This window comes from Augochlora pura, chromosome 3 (assembly GCF_028453695.1).
Source record: "Augochlora pura isolate Apur16 chromosome 3, APUR_v2.2.1, whole genome shotgun sequence".
Lineage (NCBI taxonomy): Eukaryota > Metazoa > Arthropoda > Insecta > Hymenoptera > Halictidae > Augochlora > Augochlora pura.
In genome coordinates this window covers 8,340,806-8,359,109 of record NC_135774.1, presented here as the reverse complement: position 1 = coordinate 8,359,109, position 18,304 = coordinate 8,340,806, and the positions used below count along the sequence as shown (strand labels likewise).

Genomic DNA, 18,304 nt, shown 5'->3' with positions numbered 1-18,304 from the left:
AGGGAGTAAGGCAGGCCCGCTCCTCTTCCCTTTATCCCGGCACGTGATTTAGGGTATGTTTACCTGCAGTTAAGTACCTTGACGCGTCCGTGACGACGGGGTTGGGCCAATTTGGTGCAAATAAGGGAAACGCAGTGGGGAGGCTACTTCAGGCGTATAGAATTCTAACAGTTTCCGTAAACACACACGCTTCATCCCCCTTTTCGCTCTGTCGGCACGTAATCCGCTCGACATTCACGGCAAAGCCGGTCCACGTCAACGGAATTTATCGTGACTTTTCGGTTATCGTTGTTTAGAGGCTACACGCGTTAAGCAGGCCTACGGATTTAACGATGCTAGACGAACCACGTCTGTTTGGGCCCGTTAATGAGATCCAAAGAGACGCTAACAACAGCATAAGTGCTGTTCAAGCGATTTACCGGATAGCAAAGGAACATTCGGGGCTACGATTTTTATTTGCTTCGCGCAATTGATTGCCACACGGAATTATTCTGGATTCGGTTCGCGATATTAGATGTTTGGAAAACTTCGGGTGGAAAATTAAGTGAATTTTCTTGATTATTCTTTCCCGAGGGTGATTCGACACACGAGAATTTATTGGTTTAAGATCATGCATACATTTATTAATTTACTATTGACACGATCACGTGTTTGTGTTTCGCGTAAGAAATATGTTAACTCATTCCTTTCAAATATTTAAAGAATATCTCGTTAACAACGTTTTTATCATATTTTATAACAGGATACGATGTATCTAGTACGGTAAATACAATGAATATATAACTATGTACGCTAATGACGACGGTGGCGAATGTATTGATGACAGATGAATCTATTGGACAAAGTTCCAATGATCCAATAATCCAGTTTCGTGTGACTACCTTTTACGCGCGTCAGCAGATGTCTAATGAGTCAGCACCCTTCTCGCTATTACATAATCCGTCACCAATTATTTACAGTTTCGTTATAAGCTCTGATGCAAAAATTAAAGCTATAAAACTAGAAAATTAAAACTATAAAATATGAAGTACGGCATGAGTTAGAGGAACAATTTATTTACATGCTGTAAATAATTAAAACAGCAGCATATTTTAATTTACTTTGTCATTTAAATTAATTGTAAGTTTTGGAAAAGTTTTATGAAACATTCTGTAATATACTAGTCACTTTAACATTTCAAAAAAATCTTGTCTTTTGAGGAATATTATTCTATTTTAACCCTTAACTGCGAACACAGAGTCTGACACATTCTACTGTAAATATTATTTGTTATAACTGCTACCGTAACAGGGTCTAAAAGTTATTACTTCAAATACCTACTCCTTTTCGTGTGAAGAAACGTTGGTTATTCACAGTTAAGTGTTAAAAGGTGTCAGAGAAAATTTTATTGGATGTCCGTTCATCACGTGGCAACGTTTAGTAGAGACGATACTACTTTTTTAGTATCGTACGAAAAACTGTCGAACAAACAAATCTGACAAAAGATTAACAGCTCTAAGGTAACTATAGAAAATCAGTATTTACGAAAACACTTAGCAAATATAGTAAAAAGATAAAAGGTAATAGTAACTCATGAAATTTCGATAACAAAGTTGAAAAGCATAATGGTTTTATCCTTTTTTTGTTATTCCAACCAATGTGACTTTTATATAGGGGAGCGGATACCCGAGCCTCGGGTTGGTTTGAATGTGAACGGATCAGGTCAAGGGTCCAAAGGCTTTAGACACCCGAGTAGCCTATATCGAAGTCGGGTCAAGTAGTGCAAGTAGCATCAGTAACTTACGAATCGAGAAAAATACCAGACCAGTACCCGAAATACTCGCCCACCCCTAAATTTTTGTGAACCGATTCTTTTAACATCTCAACAAAATACGTGTCATATAGTATAATGTTAAAAAAATTGTTCTTTTTTTAAACTTCCGATTATTAATGAACATAAAGAAAAACTACCCCCTTTATTTACAACGCAACTTTTATAAATGTGGCTAATCCGATTATGAATTTACTTAATACACATATAACAACTTACCTTTTTTTTCTGTACGTTTGATCTTTCAATGTCACTTATTCTTGGTGATCTAATACATCATACTATAAATATTATGATTAGGAGTTATTTGAAACATAAAGAATGAAATCCAAAGTAACGTTTAATTAATCTACAGTCACTGCATTTTAACTGAAATTGCTTAAACAGTGAAGTAATTGTAAATAAATACGTTTTATATTAATTAAAATATATCATTTTTCATTTAAGTTTTAGATATTTGAAAAAATTGTTATACTTATGACTTTAGGTTCATTAGCTTGTTATCAGAAGAAATATTATAGAAACTGTCAATTGTTAAAGTGGAAATAAGACGATTATCTTAGTTTAAATAACCATCTAAGGATTGTGATTTTTATAAAACATGGATTACAATTATTTATTTCAACTTAAATTTGATCATTTTGTATAATTCTCGACCATAAGGTCTCGTTTATCTTTTAAATTTTAATTAAAAAATGATGAAATAGTATGTCAAATTAAGGAATTCTTCTCTTAAATTTAGATTATAAAATTTCGAAATGATATGTTAAATTAAGGAACAAAAAGATGTTTACGAGAACGTTCAAAAAAGCGTCCTATTTTACAACTATAAAGTTTGTAACAAGATTGGACATCTAATCTTTCAAGTTAAAATTCAAAGAGCCAATCCACTACCTTCGTATATTAAGCGTTCACAGTAATCCCTCCGTAATTAAGAAATAAATTATAAATTATTGTTTTTTATTATTAATATAATCATTAATTTAGAAATTATAGATACAATACTAGAAACGATGCGCTAGCAGTTACCTACTTAACTTGAGCTTATGGATCCGTTACTTTGAAAAAGGATGCACTTGCCTTCTAATGAAAAATGAATACTGATTTCTCATGTATTAACGATATTTAGTATCTTATTTGGCATTAACGTAACATTATTATATTTAAATTCATTATTCCGAAGATTTTGTAAAAACAATAACGTCATACAAACTACATTCGGCAAATAAAATTCTTCCAACTTCCAAGTTTGGAGAGTCTATATTTACATTGTTAATAGCTTTCCTTTCTTTGAAAAATCAAACAAAACTCTTTTCACCGAGAAACTAAAAAGGAATTATACAACGCGAATTCTGTTTTGAGTGGACGGACATTCTGTTAATATGCAACGGAAAAAATGTAGACGACTTGTGCCTCGAATTAAATAAAAGACTTACGTTAGTTCTAGCATCAGTCGAAATAATCTTAAATCTGACAATGTACACATAAACAACATCATCATCATACGCCGCGCCGATACAATAAACGCGTCTCGTGAAAAAAGAAAACCTTCAAAGAAGAAGGAATCACATCAGAAGGATCATATGTATAATGAAGAACAGCAATACATACTGCTTTATTCATCATTAAATATACTTAGCAATGCTATATATATATACATATACATATGTATGCAATTCGCATACATACGCGTACACGTATATATACAGCATCAGTTAGACAATGCATATGTATATACACGATATGATATAATTTATAACCGAACTATCCTTAAACTGTATGCGAGGAGAAGTATGTCATAAAATCAAACTCATAAAACATGATAATATTGTTACGACGATATGAAATTATGACAGCAGTGAAGTTGCCTCCCCTGCGATATTCCGAGAGCATCACAAAGATTTCAATTGGAACCATTCGATCAAGAGAAGTCGACTTCCGAATCGTGGATTCTGGTTTCCGGTCAACAGAATAGTTGTCGACGAGAAGAAGATCGGCAAATCGATCCAAGACGTCAGAAAGAGAAGACGTATAACGATTAACGACATATTACAGACTTAATAGTTACAACTGTTAATTGTTATTGTAAATAAATAGTTACATCCCCGGTTCTTTATTATAAAATGTGTTCACCGGCGAGGAGAAGCAGAAGCCTCCGCAACAATATTATGAAATATTTTTCTCTTCTACTCTCGGCAACAACATTGTAAGATTGGTTTTACAATTTTCTTTTGTTTCTTTTTACACAACCAATCATTTCTCTCATTCTCTCTCTCTCTCTCCCTTTCTTTGCAGTTGTACCATCTTTTACAGAATACCCTGTAAATGCTTGTGTATGTGTCCAATGTGTGTGACATTTAAGCGCACGTGACTGCGCCGTTAATTGCAGTCGTTTTATAATTTTATACGAAAAAGCATGATAACACCTATTTATAATTCGTATTAGGGAGCATCTACCAGTTTGAAATAGAAACTCTCGGTGAATTGTATCGATCCAGCATTGGCCAGCTGCACCGCACTCGAGCGATCTTAATTAGTACCCATTTTCTGATAACGTGTCGTGCTCGCACGATCTCCAATCAAATTTACTAAAATATAACATGATTAGCAATAACAATTATGATAATCACTCTAGAATCTAAAAAGTATACGTTCGCGATGGAGCCGATAAATACTATTCAGATTCAGCCAAACAAAAACAATTTCCGCTCGTATTAGAGTCTTACTACGGTCGATAAGATTCGAGCAAGAAAAACAGAAGGAACAAGATAAAATTTAAAATTCACAGATAATATCGGCAATCCTCATCACAAATAGTTCGTTAAAAAAAAGAAATAATAATATTAATAATGATAATAGTAATAATAATAATAATAATAATAATAAAAAAGAAAATAAAGAAACAAATCAACGTTCCAATATCAAGAATTCAAAAATTCTTATAACAAACAGTTGCTACATGCGGGTAAAAAAACAACAACATCAGATTTCGCGTAATCAGAAGTGTGGGCACCAATCTAGCTTACGAAAAGTCAGGACCATACGATGGATAAAACGATCATGATTCAATTTTGGTTAAAAGAAATTTTCTATGTACAATTCGTATTTAACATCCTGACGATTCGTACTTCAAACTCAGCCAATGTTGGAACGATCGATTGCCATGTCTGTTAGTTATTTAATAACAGATAAGGCAATGAGTCAATCCAGCACCCCTAGACACGTGTAAACGGACCAAGCGCAGATGACTGTTGCATTGCGCAAACTCGCAGCAGGAAGGATCAGCATGGGAAACCCACGAACTCTCTTTCCTCTTTACTCAAGTACACTTCTCTATTTCTCTCTTTTACTCATTCTTTCTATTCGCCAAAAGTTAATTACCGTCTCAGAGTCGAAACGAATTTCTTTTTATACATATATCAAGGAGGTGAAATACAATATAATCACAACTATTATTGTTCTATATATTTTTTCTCGTTCTTTACAAATTACAGAATAATATATCTGAGCCAACACAACCCTAAAAAGTGGTCATGCTTTTCAAAATTTAAAAGAGAACAACAAAACTTTTTATAAGGGTTATTTTGTTGTTCCCTTTCTTCAATATATTGTTTCACTTTTGCAGAATAAAATGATATATTTTATTTATAATATATCATTTTATTCTTCATAAGTGAAACAATATATTGAAGAATGTTATTCGTCAAAGTAAAAAATCAATACAGCTTAAAATTTATAGTACCAAATTGCGGCACTGTGAACGGTAATAATTTAGTAGTTTTTAAAAATATAATTTGTAACAGAGCTTTCTCTGTCCTCTAATGGAAGATCTCCTTTTTCGAAGTAGAAATTTTCTCATCATTTGACACGATTGCACCATGAAAAGTGTACGTTACAGTATATGTTTGCATCGTTATATTAACACTAGGTTTACGGAGTAATAAAAGCAGCCGTTTTATATATGTTTATGAAAGTAACGATCTATTCTAATCGTTAATGTAATCGATAAATGAATAAATATAAATAATTATAGTAAATATAATCGATAAATAAGCAACAAATGTATCTTTAAAATCTGAATAATGGTACGTTAACAAATCAGTGACCCGTCATTTTGACGGATTCCGTAAATCTAGTGTTAAAAACGACTTTTAAAAAATTATTTACATCAGTAGGAAGACTGAAAGATTTGTTACGAAAAAAGCGTAAAATTTCATTTTAAAACAAATGAATACACTCTGGCTTCGTGGTTCAGATATATCATAGGCAACTAATGGTTGTGATTATGTCTTTGTATCTCATCTTCTAAAAATATAAAAAGAAATATGGATCTCCCTCCAGATGATCTAATATTTTATTTACTTGTTTGCTTTCACCATTCATCCGCACTCTGTCACGCTACAACACGGTACACCGATACAGCTACTCACATCTGAGATGACGTTTAATTTGGCTTAAGTTTCTGGAAGTCGATTTCAGCATAATTGAAGCTGTCTTGAGTAGCTGGCGATACTGGCGCCACGCTTCCTGTCTCAGGAAGATCAAGGCTAGCGTAGTGCAAATTTGTTGCATCAGACTGTAGTTTATCAACATTTTCATTCTCTAATGGACTCGACGTAGCCGTAGGTGTAGGTGTCGGTGTTTCTTCCGGAATTTTCGGCGACGTCGGCTGCTTTTCTGTGGTTTCTGTTGTTTTGAACCCAGATAACGTGGGACTGGTGTTAGGAGACGCGGTTATCAAACGAGGCTTCGACACGGTCAAATCGGCGAAGTTTTTCATTAGAGAGTTCAACATATTCTCTTGTGACGATAACAGATTCGATATCACTCGGTTATCCTTTCCTGTTGGACTAGTCGGTCTATCGTTGATTACTTTCGACAAACTGTTTCCTTCGGTCACCGAAACAGAATTCACCCTATTCGCTGATTCTACAATCGCTCGATCGCTTTTGCTAGTCATAGTCAATGCCGAAGATTCCTCGTTATTTTTTTGATAACCAAAAGACTTTTCGGGTGACTGGGGACTATTCAGAGAGAATGGGAAGATCGTTGCTGAGGAACCTGTTGGAGTAGCCCGCGGAGGCGACGCAGGCGTACTCGCTAAACTTTCTGATTCCGGACTTCCATTCAAGGGTAAGAAATTAGGTGTTTTTAAAGGTTTGTTTCCCGCTTGAATCGCAATCGGTTGGGAACGTAACTTTTCCTTACGAATATCTGTCCGTGTTGCTTTGCGATTGTTTCGATTACTCATGTCCATGTTCATGTAATCTTGTTCTAGAATTGTTCTTGATTTAAAATTCATATCAACATAATCGACATGTGGCCGCCGTGGAAGATCAACCGGTGCAGTTCTGGTCACGCCTAAAATTCATTACGATTCAGTAATTAAGTAGCTCTTATCTTAAGATACAAAAATTTATAGTCGGGGTTAATCAACGTTATAACAATGTCTTGAATTGTAATTTACATATGTTGACAATACTAGATTATTCCAAGCATGTCGTACTTTTGATTAGCATGTTATTTATTCGCAAAACAATGTTTATGTCTACAATTTAATAAAATTATTGATTTATTGACAATAAGAGTTTCTATTTGGCTCAAACAGTAGTTGCGAAGTGTATTAATAATTGTTAAGTTCCGTTTTATTTATGCAAACGTATAATTAGCGTTACACGAAAATTTAAAATGGAACATGAAGATTACATCTTCAAACTTTTGAGATTCTGTAAATTCTAATAAGCTTCGGATTATACAGATGCGTTATGATAAGAATTAGCTTTAAAAATGGATGAAGAATTGTGTCAAACACATAAGATCGTCGCGACAGTCGATGTAATAATTACCAATTCAGTAAATCTCAATTTTTCTTCATATTAAAATTTTCTACTATAGGACATCTTTTTGAATTTTTATTTCCCGTATAAAGTGTTCATAATCCGCACCATTTCCCCGTCGAAAAGACTTTAAAATATTTTCCATAAGTGATATTTTTAATAAGTAATATTCTCCAAGACACTAAACTTTTTTCTGACTTTTATAATACATAGAATTTTAAATGCATAAGAATCTATACCTGGTGGTCCATTTGATTGCACGCATTCTTCTTGCATGGGTGACGAAATTTGTTTAGGACTTGTGTTGCATTGGGACCAATCTTCGACTGCTCCATCCATTCTTACATATGGCGCTTCTGCTTCCTCCACCGGCTTCAAAGTAGTAATTATAGGTTTATGTGTAGAAGCAGAAGATGATATATGTATGTGACTATGATTTTGATTGGCAGTGATTGTATTATTATTGTTATTACGATTGATCTGAAAAATGGAAGTATTAAAATTCAACGGCAATTCTCTAGAATTAATAAATATTTATATGATCTCATTGCATTCACTACTTTTACGATTTACACAAAAAGATTCATTTACTTTTTTACTAAAATCTGTAAACATTTATAATCTTAATACCTTATTTATGCGGCTCATATCGACATAAGGAGCCATGTTCGATGAGGGCGGTTGTCCAGGAGACATATCAACATAGGAACTGGTGTCATTGGCAGTAGAATAAGAATATGACCGTGATTGTGACTGCGAATATGACGAAGGTGATGAATTCAAAGTCGTAGAAATACTAGGCTTGGTGAAGTCCAATTCCATCAAATCCTCCATACGCTCCGAATTTACAGAACAACCAGAGTTATGTCCCCAAGAGCTAGACAGCAGTGGTGCTGAATTCGACTTGCTGGAACTTGTGTTATCAGAGCCAGCTGACATTGCTGCGTTTATTATATTCGCAAACCTTCCAATCTCAGGTTTCTTCGACCTACTGCCTACAGAGAATGCTCTCACTCGACTCGCTTCTTGTTGAGTAATATCCAACCTATGAAAAATAGACGATTAAACACATATTCATACTGTGTAATACACAGAATGAACTTATTTATACCGTACAATATTTGCGAAATTTCACAACAAAACCATTACAAGTTTCAGAACAGAGTGCTACCACACTAAACACACAAGATATTAATTTTACGTCACTGTATAGATAAAAAGGAACAAATTTTTGTATGCACAGATATTCGAAGTGATGATCAGTGAGATTAATCAAATTATCACGTCATTGAGATTTGACCGGCTCCTTCTCTTATTTTTTCCAATGTCCAACAATGCAGCATTCTAAGCTTAACTTTGAATTACTAATTCAGTAAGAACCAATGATCATCTCTTTAAACATCCTCCAAAATCTTTTCCACGTTATCGAATTCCTTCTCATTATGTAAAGGAGTCAACACTTTCCACAGTACTTCAAGAAAAAATTAAGTTGCAGCATCTTACATAAAAATTTTAGATTTAAAAGAAAAAGACGTACTACACTAATTGAAAAGTCAATCAATAAGTAAGTTACGCATTCTCCTAACTTATATTTTAAAAGAGATGTTTTTCAACCAATTAATGATTATATAAAAGCAGTATCATTATTGATGTATAACTAATTCCAATTCTAGTGCATGGGGGAATCGTATATTGCCATAGATAATAAAAAAAATGTCAGGGGGAAACATGAAAAAATTTGAAGTGACAAAGAATGTAAAAAAAATAACTTTAACAAAGTCTACTTTTTCGAGCTTCTCGTGTATAGTAAAGTAAAAAATCTTTGCACATTACTGTATATAGATGAAATGCCTCAAATCGCACAGTCATTAGATAGTATATAGAATTTAAGAATGAGGTTAGGAAAATCACTGATGAATGAACTTGTTTAAAAGTCTATTAATAAATTCATCAAATTCTATACTATGTTCAATCGAAGCCCTATTGTCTTTGTTGGATGAATAAAATTGCTATTTCTATGAACAATTAGTTACAAAATCGTAATTATTTATCTTCATTTTATAAAGTACTATAAGGAAAATCGTAAATGGTTACGGATGATCAGGGACTACATTGAATAGTAGTAGTCAATACTGAGAAATTGCATATTCGTATTTTGTTTATAGAGAGAATGTAACATACTTATTAACTGATCAGCATGCATATAGAATTCGATACCTATTTTTACGGTGCCTATTTAAAGGTTCCGGTCGAGAACCGATGGAATAGGCTCTAACTGGTCTAGTTAAGTCGTCCCCAGGAGGTAGAAAACTCGACACTTTATCCAAATGATATTCGGAGAATCGTAAGTCCGTGCTGGGTGTACCAGAAGTGACAGAACAAGGACTGCCACCGTGTTGTGACATATCATCAGGAAAATGGCCGTTATGACTATGCGAAGGATCCATATCGACGTATCCGTTGTTGCCAACGGGCGCCATAGGTACATAACCCTCTGGTAAAGTGCTACTCTCCTCAACTAAGGATGAGGCTCGTGAATGCGAGTGTCCTGTTCCTGAACTCATTTGCATGTAGGCTCCGCTGCGGCCAGGACTCGATCCACAAGGACTGTACATATCTATATAGGAACTCTGCTGTCAAAGACAGCAAAAATTGTAGACGTTAAATCGCGACTCGTTGCTTTGTAATTACATAAATGGTGCGTAAACCTCCACCCACCTGGGAAGGAGAATGAGATTTAAAGTTCGGCGAATATTTATTATGCGAGTGCGATATGGACCAGGCGGCATAATCGTCGCCGTTCTCCTCTAATATGACCGGCTCGTCAGGTGTTAACGAGTGTCCATATCTCGATACCGTGCTCTCTTCTAAAGCGCTTTCACCACCATCGTCCATCGAAAGGGACGATCCCGCAGAATCCGTGGAACAGGCTACGGAAGCGGGACTGATAGGCATCGAATTGATCGGTGGTGAATAGGAAAGGGGTCTTCCCCCGCACATCGAATGGGGTCTCAATATGTGAGGTACGAAGTGAGTATTCCTAGGATGACTCAGTATCGTCGTAGGATGACTTTCGCTGGTGGTGCGAGCCCTCGATGGCAAACTGTCGCATCTGTCGCGCCCGTTCGGACCTAAAACAGCAATAATCAGTCACATAGTCCCATGACACATAACCCAGAAAATAAAATTTGAAAAACATCCATCCTCCCAGCATAGCAGCGGTTAGTTCGTTTGCATTTCCAAATAATTCCATATAAAAACTTTATATATGTATATATATATGCATATTCATGTATACAGTATGTTATTCATTTATACATATATATTGGGTACAAGCAATGAATAGTGATCAAAAATTGATTGTTTGAAATCGACTGAAGAAACCAGATAAAATGTCACCGATGCACAAGGCGTTGCAAAAAAACAGTCAGGGAAGAAAGTGTCGCATACGAAGAGAACGAAAATGACGCATGAAACTATTATTCGAAAGACACGCGGCGGCAAATATGCCGATGGTCGCTCTCCGCGACGAAAAAACGGAAGAAAAAAAGCGAAACCTTGTTATGATTTGTCGTGCAATTGATGCATGCGAGAAGAAGCGTCCGACATGTCTACGGCAGAACGTGAGAATCTCGCGGAGAACTAGAACATTGTATAACGAAGCAGCGATAGTATTCGATCTGGCTAGGCAGTTTTTGTTGCGATTGTTTAGGAACGATCAAAGGGATCGAGAAGTAGATATTGAGGGTGGAACAGAAAACAGGAGGCAGCGAGGCAGAGACACTTAAAGAGAAACAAAGAGTCTTTTGCTGATTTATCGTATGACCAAAAAAAATACATACAGCGTAAAACTGATCTTTTAGATGATTGCATTTGATTGATAATAACGGCGGCTAGGGGCAGCGACAGGGTTCTCTGATGGGATATTGTCGCGGTTGTGGTTGTGGTGGTCACGGTAGCGGTCGTAGTGATGGTGATAGAGGTGGTTGTTGTTGTAGTTGTAGTCGTTGTCGTAACATGAATGGATTGGGAATTATTCAGGATATTGGGATGACTCGCTACCGAATGACGACGTCTAGTGGTAGTGGCACAGTTGGTATTAGTCGAGGCAATCCCAGCAGTTCCAGCCCCGGTACCAGCAACGGCTGCAAACCATACAGCTCTCACTTGCATACAACTACTTCTCTTCCTTTTACATATTGTTCATAAAATTTATCTCTTACGATGTTAATAGTAACGCGCTGTCTAGAATTTGCTGGAAATACGTTACAAAGGTCAATGTCAATCGAGTAATTTAATTTATGTATCTGCGGCGGTAGAATAGAAGGGTCAGAATTATTAGTTTTGCAAAAGATTATTTACAATTAGATTGCAGTACCAAATAGAAGTTCTGTTCTATATCTAAAAATTATATATCACCTTCTAATCTTTTACTGAAACAAATTTCACCTTATGATTTTTGTTACTGATGCATTAAATTCACAATACAGTAATGATAATTAAACTGCAATGCAAGATTAAGTTTCAGACAAATAACTTGTTCACTCAATTCACAAACTACATGCTACATTTGATTTAAAAACATACTTCAACATAATTTTCTAGAGTGTATAACTGTAATATTTATATTCAACAAATAATAATCTAATCCAAACTGCACGTGTTGTTTATTTTTTGTGATTCATGCGAACTTTCAAGAAGAAACATAGTACATAAACTTTGTACTATGGTCGTTTCTATTTCAGTTTGTCCACTTATGTCATTCACGTATTGCGTATTAGAAAACAATAATAAAAACAGCTAAAATGAGTTCATCCGAATTTTTGATGCAATATTTATGACAACATGATAGGTTTTCCAATCGATTCAAAGAATGTTTTTTTTATATTCATAAAACACATAGTCGTGGCTAGCTAGGTTCGGATTAAACAGGCTATGATAATTACATATCTTACAGATAACAATATTAGAGATGTAGATTGGGAAACACCTTAAAATCTTTTAAATTAAAATCAAACTGTGATTAAACGTGTAAGTTTCTCGCGACATTGATCTTCACAACACATTTCAAGGTCATTACAATTGATGATAGTACTCCTTTGTAAATAATTATCTAAGATTCAAAAAACATTTTCAACTAATGAAAGAACAATCGTTGCATATTGGCTTTGACAACAAAAATATTTTCTTTTTAACAGAAAATAATATAAATTTCTAATGAATCGTAATATTTTATTTTTAAAAGAGTGCAAAGGTCACAATTCCGTTCTATGCGGTATCCTTCGTAAGTATACAACGCGAACAGTATTGAAACATACTGTGCAAATACTAGAAACTTTCGCGTGTACGGAATAATCGATAAAATCCTATAAATGTTCTGATAGAATTGGACTGTTATAAAATCATTGTAATAATTTTACACAGTCACAAATTATCACTCTGAATACCAATACGAGATTCAATTGATTAAATATTTGAATATAAGAATTCAGATTTACTTTATGATGATATTGGAAGTTTTACCAATCATGTGGCAAAACATAAATACCTTTCATCATTTGATCACAATTGAAGAAATGAATGACACGATCCATTGAAAAACACAATAATGACTTAATAGTATCATTTTAGCAAATGTATATAAGCTACTGAAACAATAATTCTCTTAGAAATCTGATTATCCTGAATTGTCAACCTTTAACGCCCACGTAAGAAGATAAAGCAGTACAACTACAATGACAAAAAACAGACCCGTGACTGTATTGCAAGAAGAGGTACTCTGAGTCTGATTAGACTGCTCCTGTTCTTGGACTGCTTCCACCTGCTCCTTGTGCGTCCTGTGTTCCTCTGTAATACCCGCAACCCATATGTGTTACTCTGAAGCTGACTTTCTGGTTGTACATATTGTGTTTCAATTGAAATCTTTAAAGCATATAATATAGTGCAGTTATGGTATTGGATCATAGTAGAGACCAATGTCTTGGGTAAAAACTTACACACGGATTCAAAAAGGAATTTATATGAAGATGATATCTGTCTGTACAGTGATATTTTATTGCATTAAGTGGTAAGTGCTCAAAATAAAAAGTAAAACACTAAAATATTATGAAAGTGCAATAAATCTATATACATAACTGAAAGAGTGTTTTTGTAGTTAAGAATTGTGATAAGGAATTGCAAGAGACCATAACTGATAATAAGTCAAAATGCATGAATAATTTCTTAATATTAAGCTTACCTAGGAGAGAAAAATTATGGAATTTTTGCCCAGCATGACGCCGTTGGACAAAGATTGGTTTTGTGGCCTCAGTTGCTGAAGAACTACGCATCCTTTGCTGTGGTCCCACATCATCTTTGTCGATTCTAGAATTAGTCATAGCATTCAGGATAGCAGCATGCATATTTTGTGTAATGTTGTTGTCTTCAGCCTCCATCCACAATTCTCCACCACCGGTAACTGCTGAACGACCTACTTCCATATAGAAGATACGATCCATATGCCCGCATCGTCTGATGCAAACCAGCTATGAAATAGAAATATGCCATTACTTATGTTTCTTAAGTGGAAAATGTTCCTTCAGAAATCTCAGACTATGTCATTTATTAAGATAGTGAGCTTACAGGAAAATCAAGAGTATCTGAACTATCCGATTCCCCAATTTTCACCAGACTTAATTTGCGATCAGTTAAACATAGCCTATAGGGACCAAGAATATTCTTTCGTTCACCAAGTCCTTTTTTCTGCATTGTAACTTGCCATACATGTTCTGAAATAAAATATTATGTTTATATCTCACTATAATTGATAATATATAACATAGTGCTGCGAAACCAATTATTATCATTATTCTCTTTTCATCAGAAATATATTACTCAATTACATAATTATAGTATTACAAATACAAAAGAGAATCTTCCAGATTTTATGAACTATACTCATCAGTAAAAGTTAAAAAAACATAATTTCAGTCAATATTACATTTGCAATTTGTTTTCAAATCTAATTTATGAATATCAACACTACTAATTTCAATATAAACAATCGAAACGTATATTATCGTTATTTATTTAATTCTGTCCTCAATGATTATTGTTTCATGAATATAATAAATTATACTCAAGAATCATATAAATGTTTACATACATATATCGCAAACAGAAACATACTGGTGTATATGTATCTAAAATTAATCATGTCCTTGCAGATAAAAAAGGAAAGAAAAGAAAAAAAATTATAAATTTGTCATTTATTAGATCATATTAATATGATCAAACAAGTATTCGAAAGAGAAATTGTTGTCTACAAAATTTTGTTCATATTTACCGCCAAAAACATTAATTTGTCAGCCTGATAATACAGATAGTGACGAATTTAAACAAACAGGTAAACAACAGGTCCGAAACATCAAAACATCGGTATTTGATGCCACTCGGATTTTGGAACACCGAGGGGAAACGTTTCCCGAGAAATGCCAACGTGTTTTTCTACGCGTGATACGTTCGTCTCCAATATGCGGTCTAATTCTAATTCAAACCGTAATAGCACATTACCAAATATAGGCCGAGGTTGCTCTCCTTCGGGCACATCTCCGCTCTGAAGTAAAAGCATGTCCTTTAGCCATTCGTGCAGCTCTTTTTCGTTCTCGAGCATCAAGCAGAAGCATTCGTCTTTCGTGTACAACGCGATAACGTGCTTATGTTTGGTGTCCACGCGTTTATTGATATTAAAGCAGCTGTCTAGCAAGATGCTACGCTTCGGCGGTTGCTTGCTCTCGTACTTCTTTTTGCTATCATAATATTCGAGGCAAGCAGGGAATCCTGGCGCCTCGTCTCTTAGAACGAAGAATTTCTTCTTTTGGGTTTTTAATTTCTTTACATGTCCGCAGCGAACAATGGGACCTCCTGAAGGGGAGACTATACCCCTGCCCGAAGACATCGCTGCGGTAACGATCAAAAAGGCCGTCGTTGCGAAGAATCTTGCGAGTCCTCAAGTGACACTATTTTGTACCATTTACATGGTACGGCGCGTCGTTGGTGATCAATTCATCGTATGCATCGTGCACAAGAACATGTTATCCCGACGTTTCATCGTAGCAGAATGTCTGCAACTCCCGTCCACGTTTTCGGAAGAGATTGGACGGTTATTACTCCAGTAGCACAACGAAAATATCCGAGTAAATCCAATAACGTCTCATCGCGTTCACACACATGCTGGAAATTTGGTAGAAGATTTTTGAAAATCGCGGCAATTCGCTGTATTGTCCGATTACGTACGACGTGTCGGTTGTCCTGCTTTTATCGTTGAAAGGTCGCCGACGAAACACTTCCGTTTCGGATGGTTATTATTCGAGAAACGCAACGTAGTTACCAGAGTTGGTCCACCAACGTTTCACAACTTTCACACACATGCCGGAAATTCGGTAGAGGATTTTTGAAACTCGCGCGATTTTCCCGTATTGTTTGATTACGCAGAACGTGCCTGTCGTCTTGCTTTTATCGTGAAAAGGTCGCCGTCGATATCGTTGTACTCGAAGCACGCTAACGGTGGAAGCACGTGTCGGGGGTAAATAAGCAATAACACGCCACCACGGTGCATGTGTACTCAACGTGTACTAAGGGCGTCGCACACGTACGTACAAAGGGCGAGGATATAAGTATGTATTATCGACAAGTCACACGTTTGCAGACGTTTGAAGATTTCCGAAACTGTTACTCGCACCGATGACTGTCGTAAAACAATTTACATCGGATTGTTGGTAAAACACAACCGCGTACTTGCTGAGCTTTCCGCGATGGCGGTTCATCGAAGGTCTGAGTTCCACCTGTCACCCACGTTTTCCTCGAATTTCGCCCGCCAGAATTCGTGACCCCAGTGTATCCCAAAACTTTTAGGACTTTAGGCGTCTTACACACTGGATCTAAGGTTGAAAAATTATTCGTCAGCATTTACGTCTCTCGCATTTACTCGTCCCGAGTATCTTTATCAGGTGAACAGCGGAACCTCCGAGAATTGTTTTTCTGGGCAACAAGGCTCGTGCACCTGTTTATCGCGTCGAATAACACAATTTACTGCGTGGTCCACAATGGTTGACGCGTATACATACACGCAGTCGGCACATATAAAGAAACGGTTGTACACACGAGACGATACAAGAGAGAGAGACAGACACACGCGGGCGTGTTCACGTGCATACAACACACGCGGAAGCGTGAGCGCGCGCGCGCGCGTTCCTGGCCACTCGTTTGTTTGCTCGTTTGCGAGTACGTTTAGAGGAAATACGTAGAGAGGTAGAGAAAGAGAGGGACACGCAGGCGACGCACACGCAGGTGGGTGGTTGAACCCTTGTTATCGTTGGTCGGCGCAGTATAAAGGCGGTATGATTCGGGTAAATAGGCTATTGTCAAGGGCAGGAGGATTTTTTCATGCGCAATGCCTAGGCACATCAAAACACGGCTGCATTCCAGGTCGATGCGAGAACACGCACTTCTCTTTCCACACCCCTGTGTTCCGAGCACTTTACGGAAGAAAACACAGACGAGCGAGGCTGACGGTGCTGTTAATAACCTTACAGCAACGTGCACGGTTTCTCCGGATCAGGCACGCGCGAAATTTCTTCATGATAATCGCATCTGCTCGAGGTACAAAATTTCGGTCTCCTTTTGTACCCACCATCCCTCTCTTCCCCGTTCCGCCCGCGTGCGAGCGACAAATACCGCGTCACTTGCGATCAAGAACCTGTGGCTTGACTATTTCTCACAATAATCGAGCTAAAGTTCACTGAATTCGGTGGTTCTTCCTGTACACAGCACGTTCACAAACGACACGCGCGTATTTGGAACTTTTTTCCGTCACACGCGTAGACAGCTAAATAGGCGCTCATGTCCATCTTGTAAAGGTCATGTGTATGGTAAGCTCCGCAGTTGTAAACAAGATGTACGCAGGCGCTAACCGCTCGAATGGCGGCGACTCGATACGCGATACGCCACGACCGTAAATACACATACGTACGAACGTATTTACGTACACATGCGGTTGTCTCCTTCGCAGTGGCGTAACCATCGTGTCGACTAAACACCGCAATGCGGTGGATCCTCCCGGAGGTCATTCAAGTTGCGCTACATCCTTCCGAGAAATGTAAGTTATTGATGATAAGAGCCGAGTAGAACGTACCTTTCGAACAGTGCAAGTAGTAAACAAGATATTTCCATATCTGATCCCCACTATTGTTAGAACAAAACACCGATCGCGTGCAGCTACATTTCTGGAGCAGTATCCGGACTTGTTCTTTCATTACCATTGTCGTGGAAATCAAAATATACCTTTATTTTAATGAACTCAACCTCCGAAATTGTTGTTTTACGAAAACATACGCGAAAAAGAAGTAATTGTAATAATAAATTTGAATTTTATCAGACAATGATTTTGTTTGTCTTCCTATAAATTGAAATATGAACACTCTTTAATTTGGATTATTTGTCACTTATTTGCTATGTTATTTTATCTATGTATCTCGAATTCAGAAGTAGCTTAATATCCGTAAATTGATGTTCATTTCTGCAAGTTTTTAGTTTTATTATTTTTAGTAGAAAACTACAATCATCAATTTTGTTTTTAGTAAATCGAATAGTACACATATGTATTTCGAACACAAGAACA

General features: G+C 36.3%; 1 protein-coding gene across 6 annotated transcripts; it reads right to left on the bottom strand.

Annotated features, from left to right (window-relative positions):
• Nucleotides 1–2,269: 2,269 nt before the first annotated feature.
• On the bottom strand, nucleotides 2,270–17,119 carry Chico (insulin receptor substrate 1 chico). 6 transcript variants are annotated; one of them, XM_078176482.1, is made up of 10 exons: nucleotides 15,199–17,119; nucleotides 14,269–14,414; nucleotides 13,886–14,171; nucleotides 13,399–13,494; nucleotides 11,490–11,792; nucleotides 10,366–10,778; nucleotides 9,865–10,280; nucleotides 8,278–8,692; nucleotides 7,887–8,019; nucleotides 2,270–7,171 (listed from the first exon to the last, which is right to left on the bottom strand). In XM_078176482.1, the coding sequence occupies exons 1-10, from the start codon at nucleotides 15,581–15,583 to the stop codon at nucleotides 6,255–6,257; spliced, it is 3,510 nt and encodes a 1,169-aa protein (XP_078032608.1). In that variant the 5' UTR covers nucleotides 15,584–17,119; the 3' UTR covers nucleotides 2,270–6,254. The 6 variants fall into 6 exon arrangements, with proteins under 6 accessions (XP_078032608.1, XP_078032606.1, XP_078032607.1 ...); XM_078176480.1 differs by having other exon boundaries at nucleotides 2,271–7,171; nucleotides 7,887–8,127; XM_078176481.1 differs by having other exon boundaries at nucleotides 2,271–7,171; nucleotides 7,887–8,127; nucleotides 9,865–10,277.
• Between the last annotated feature and the right edge of the window lie 1,185 nt (nucleotides 17,120–18,304).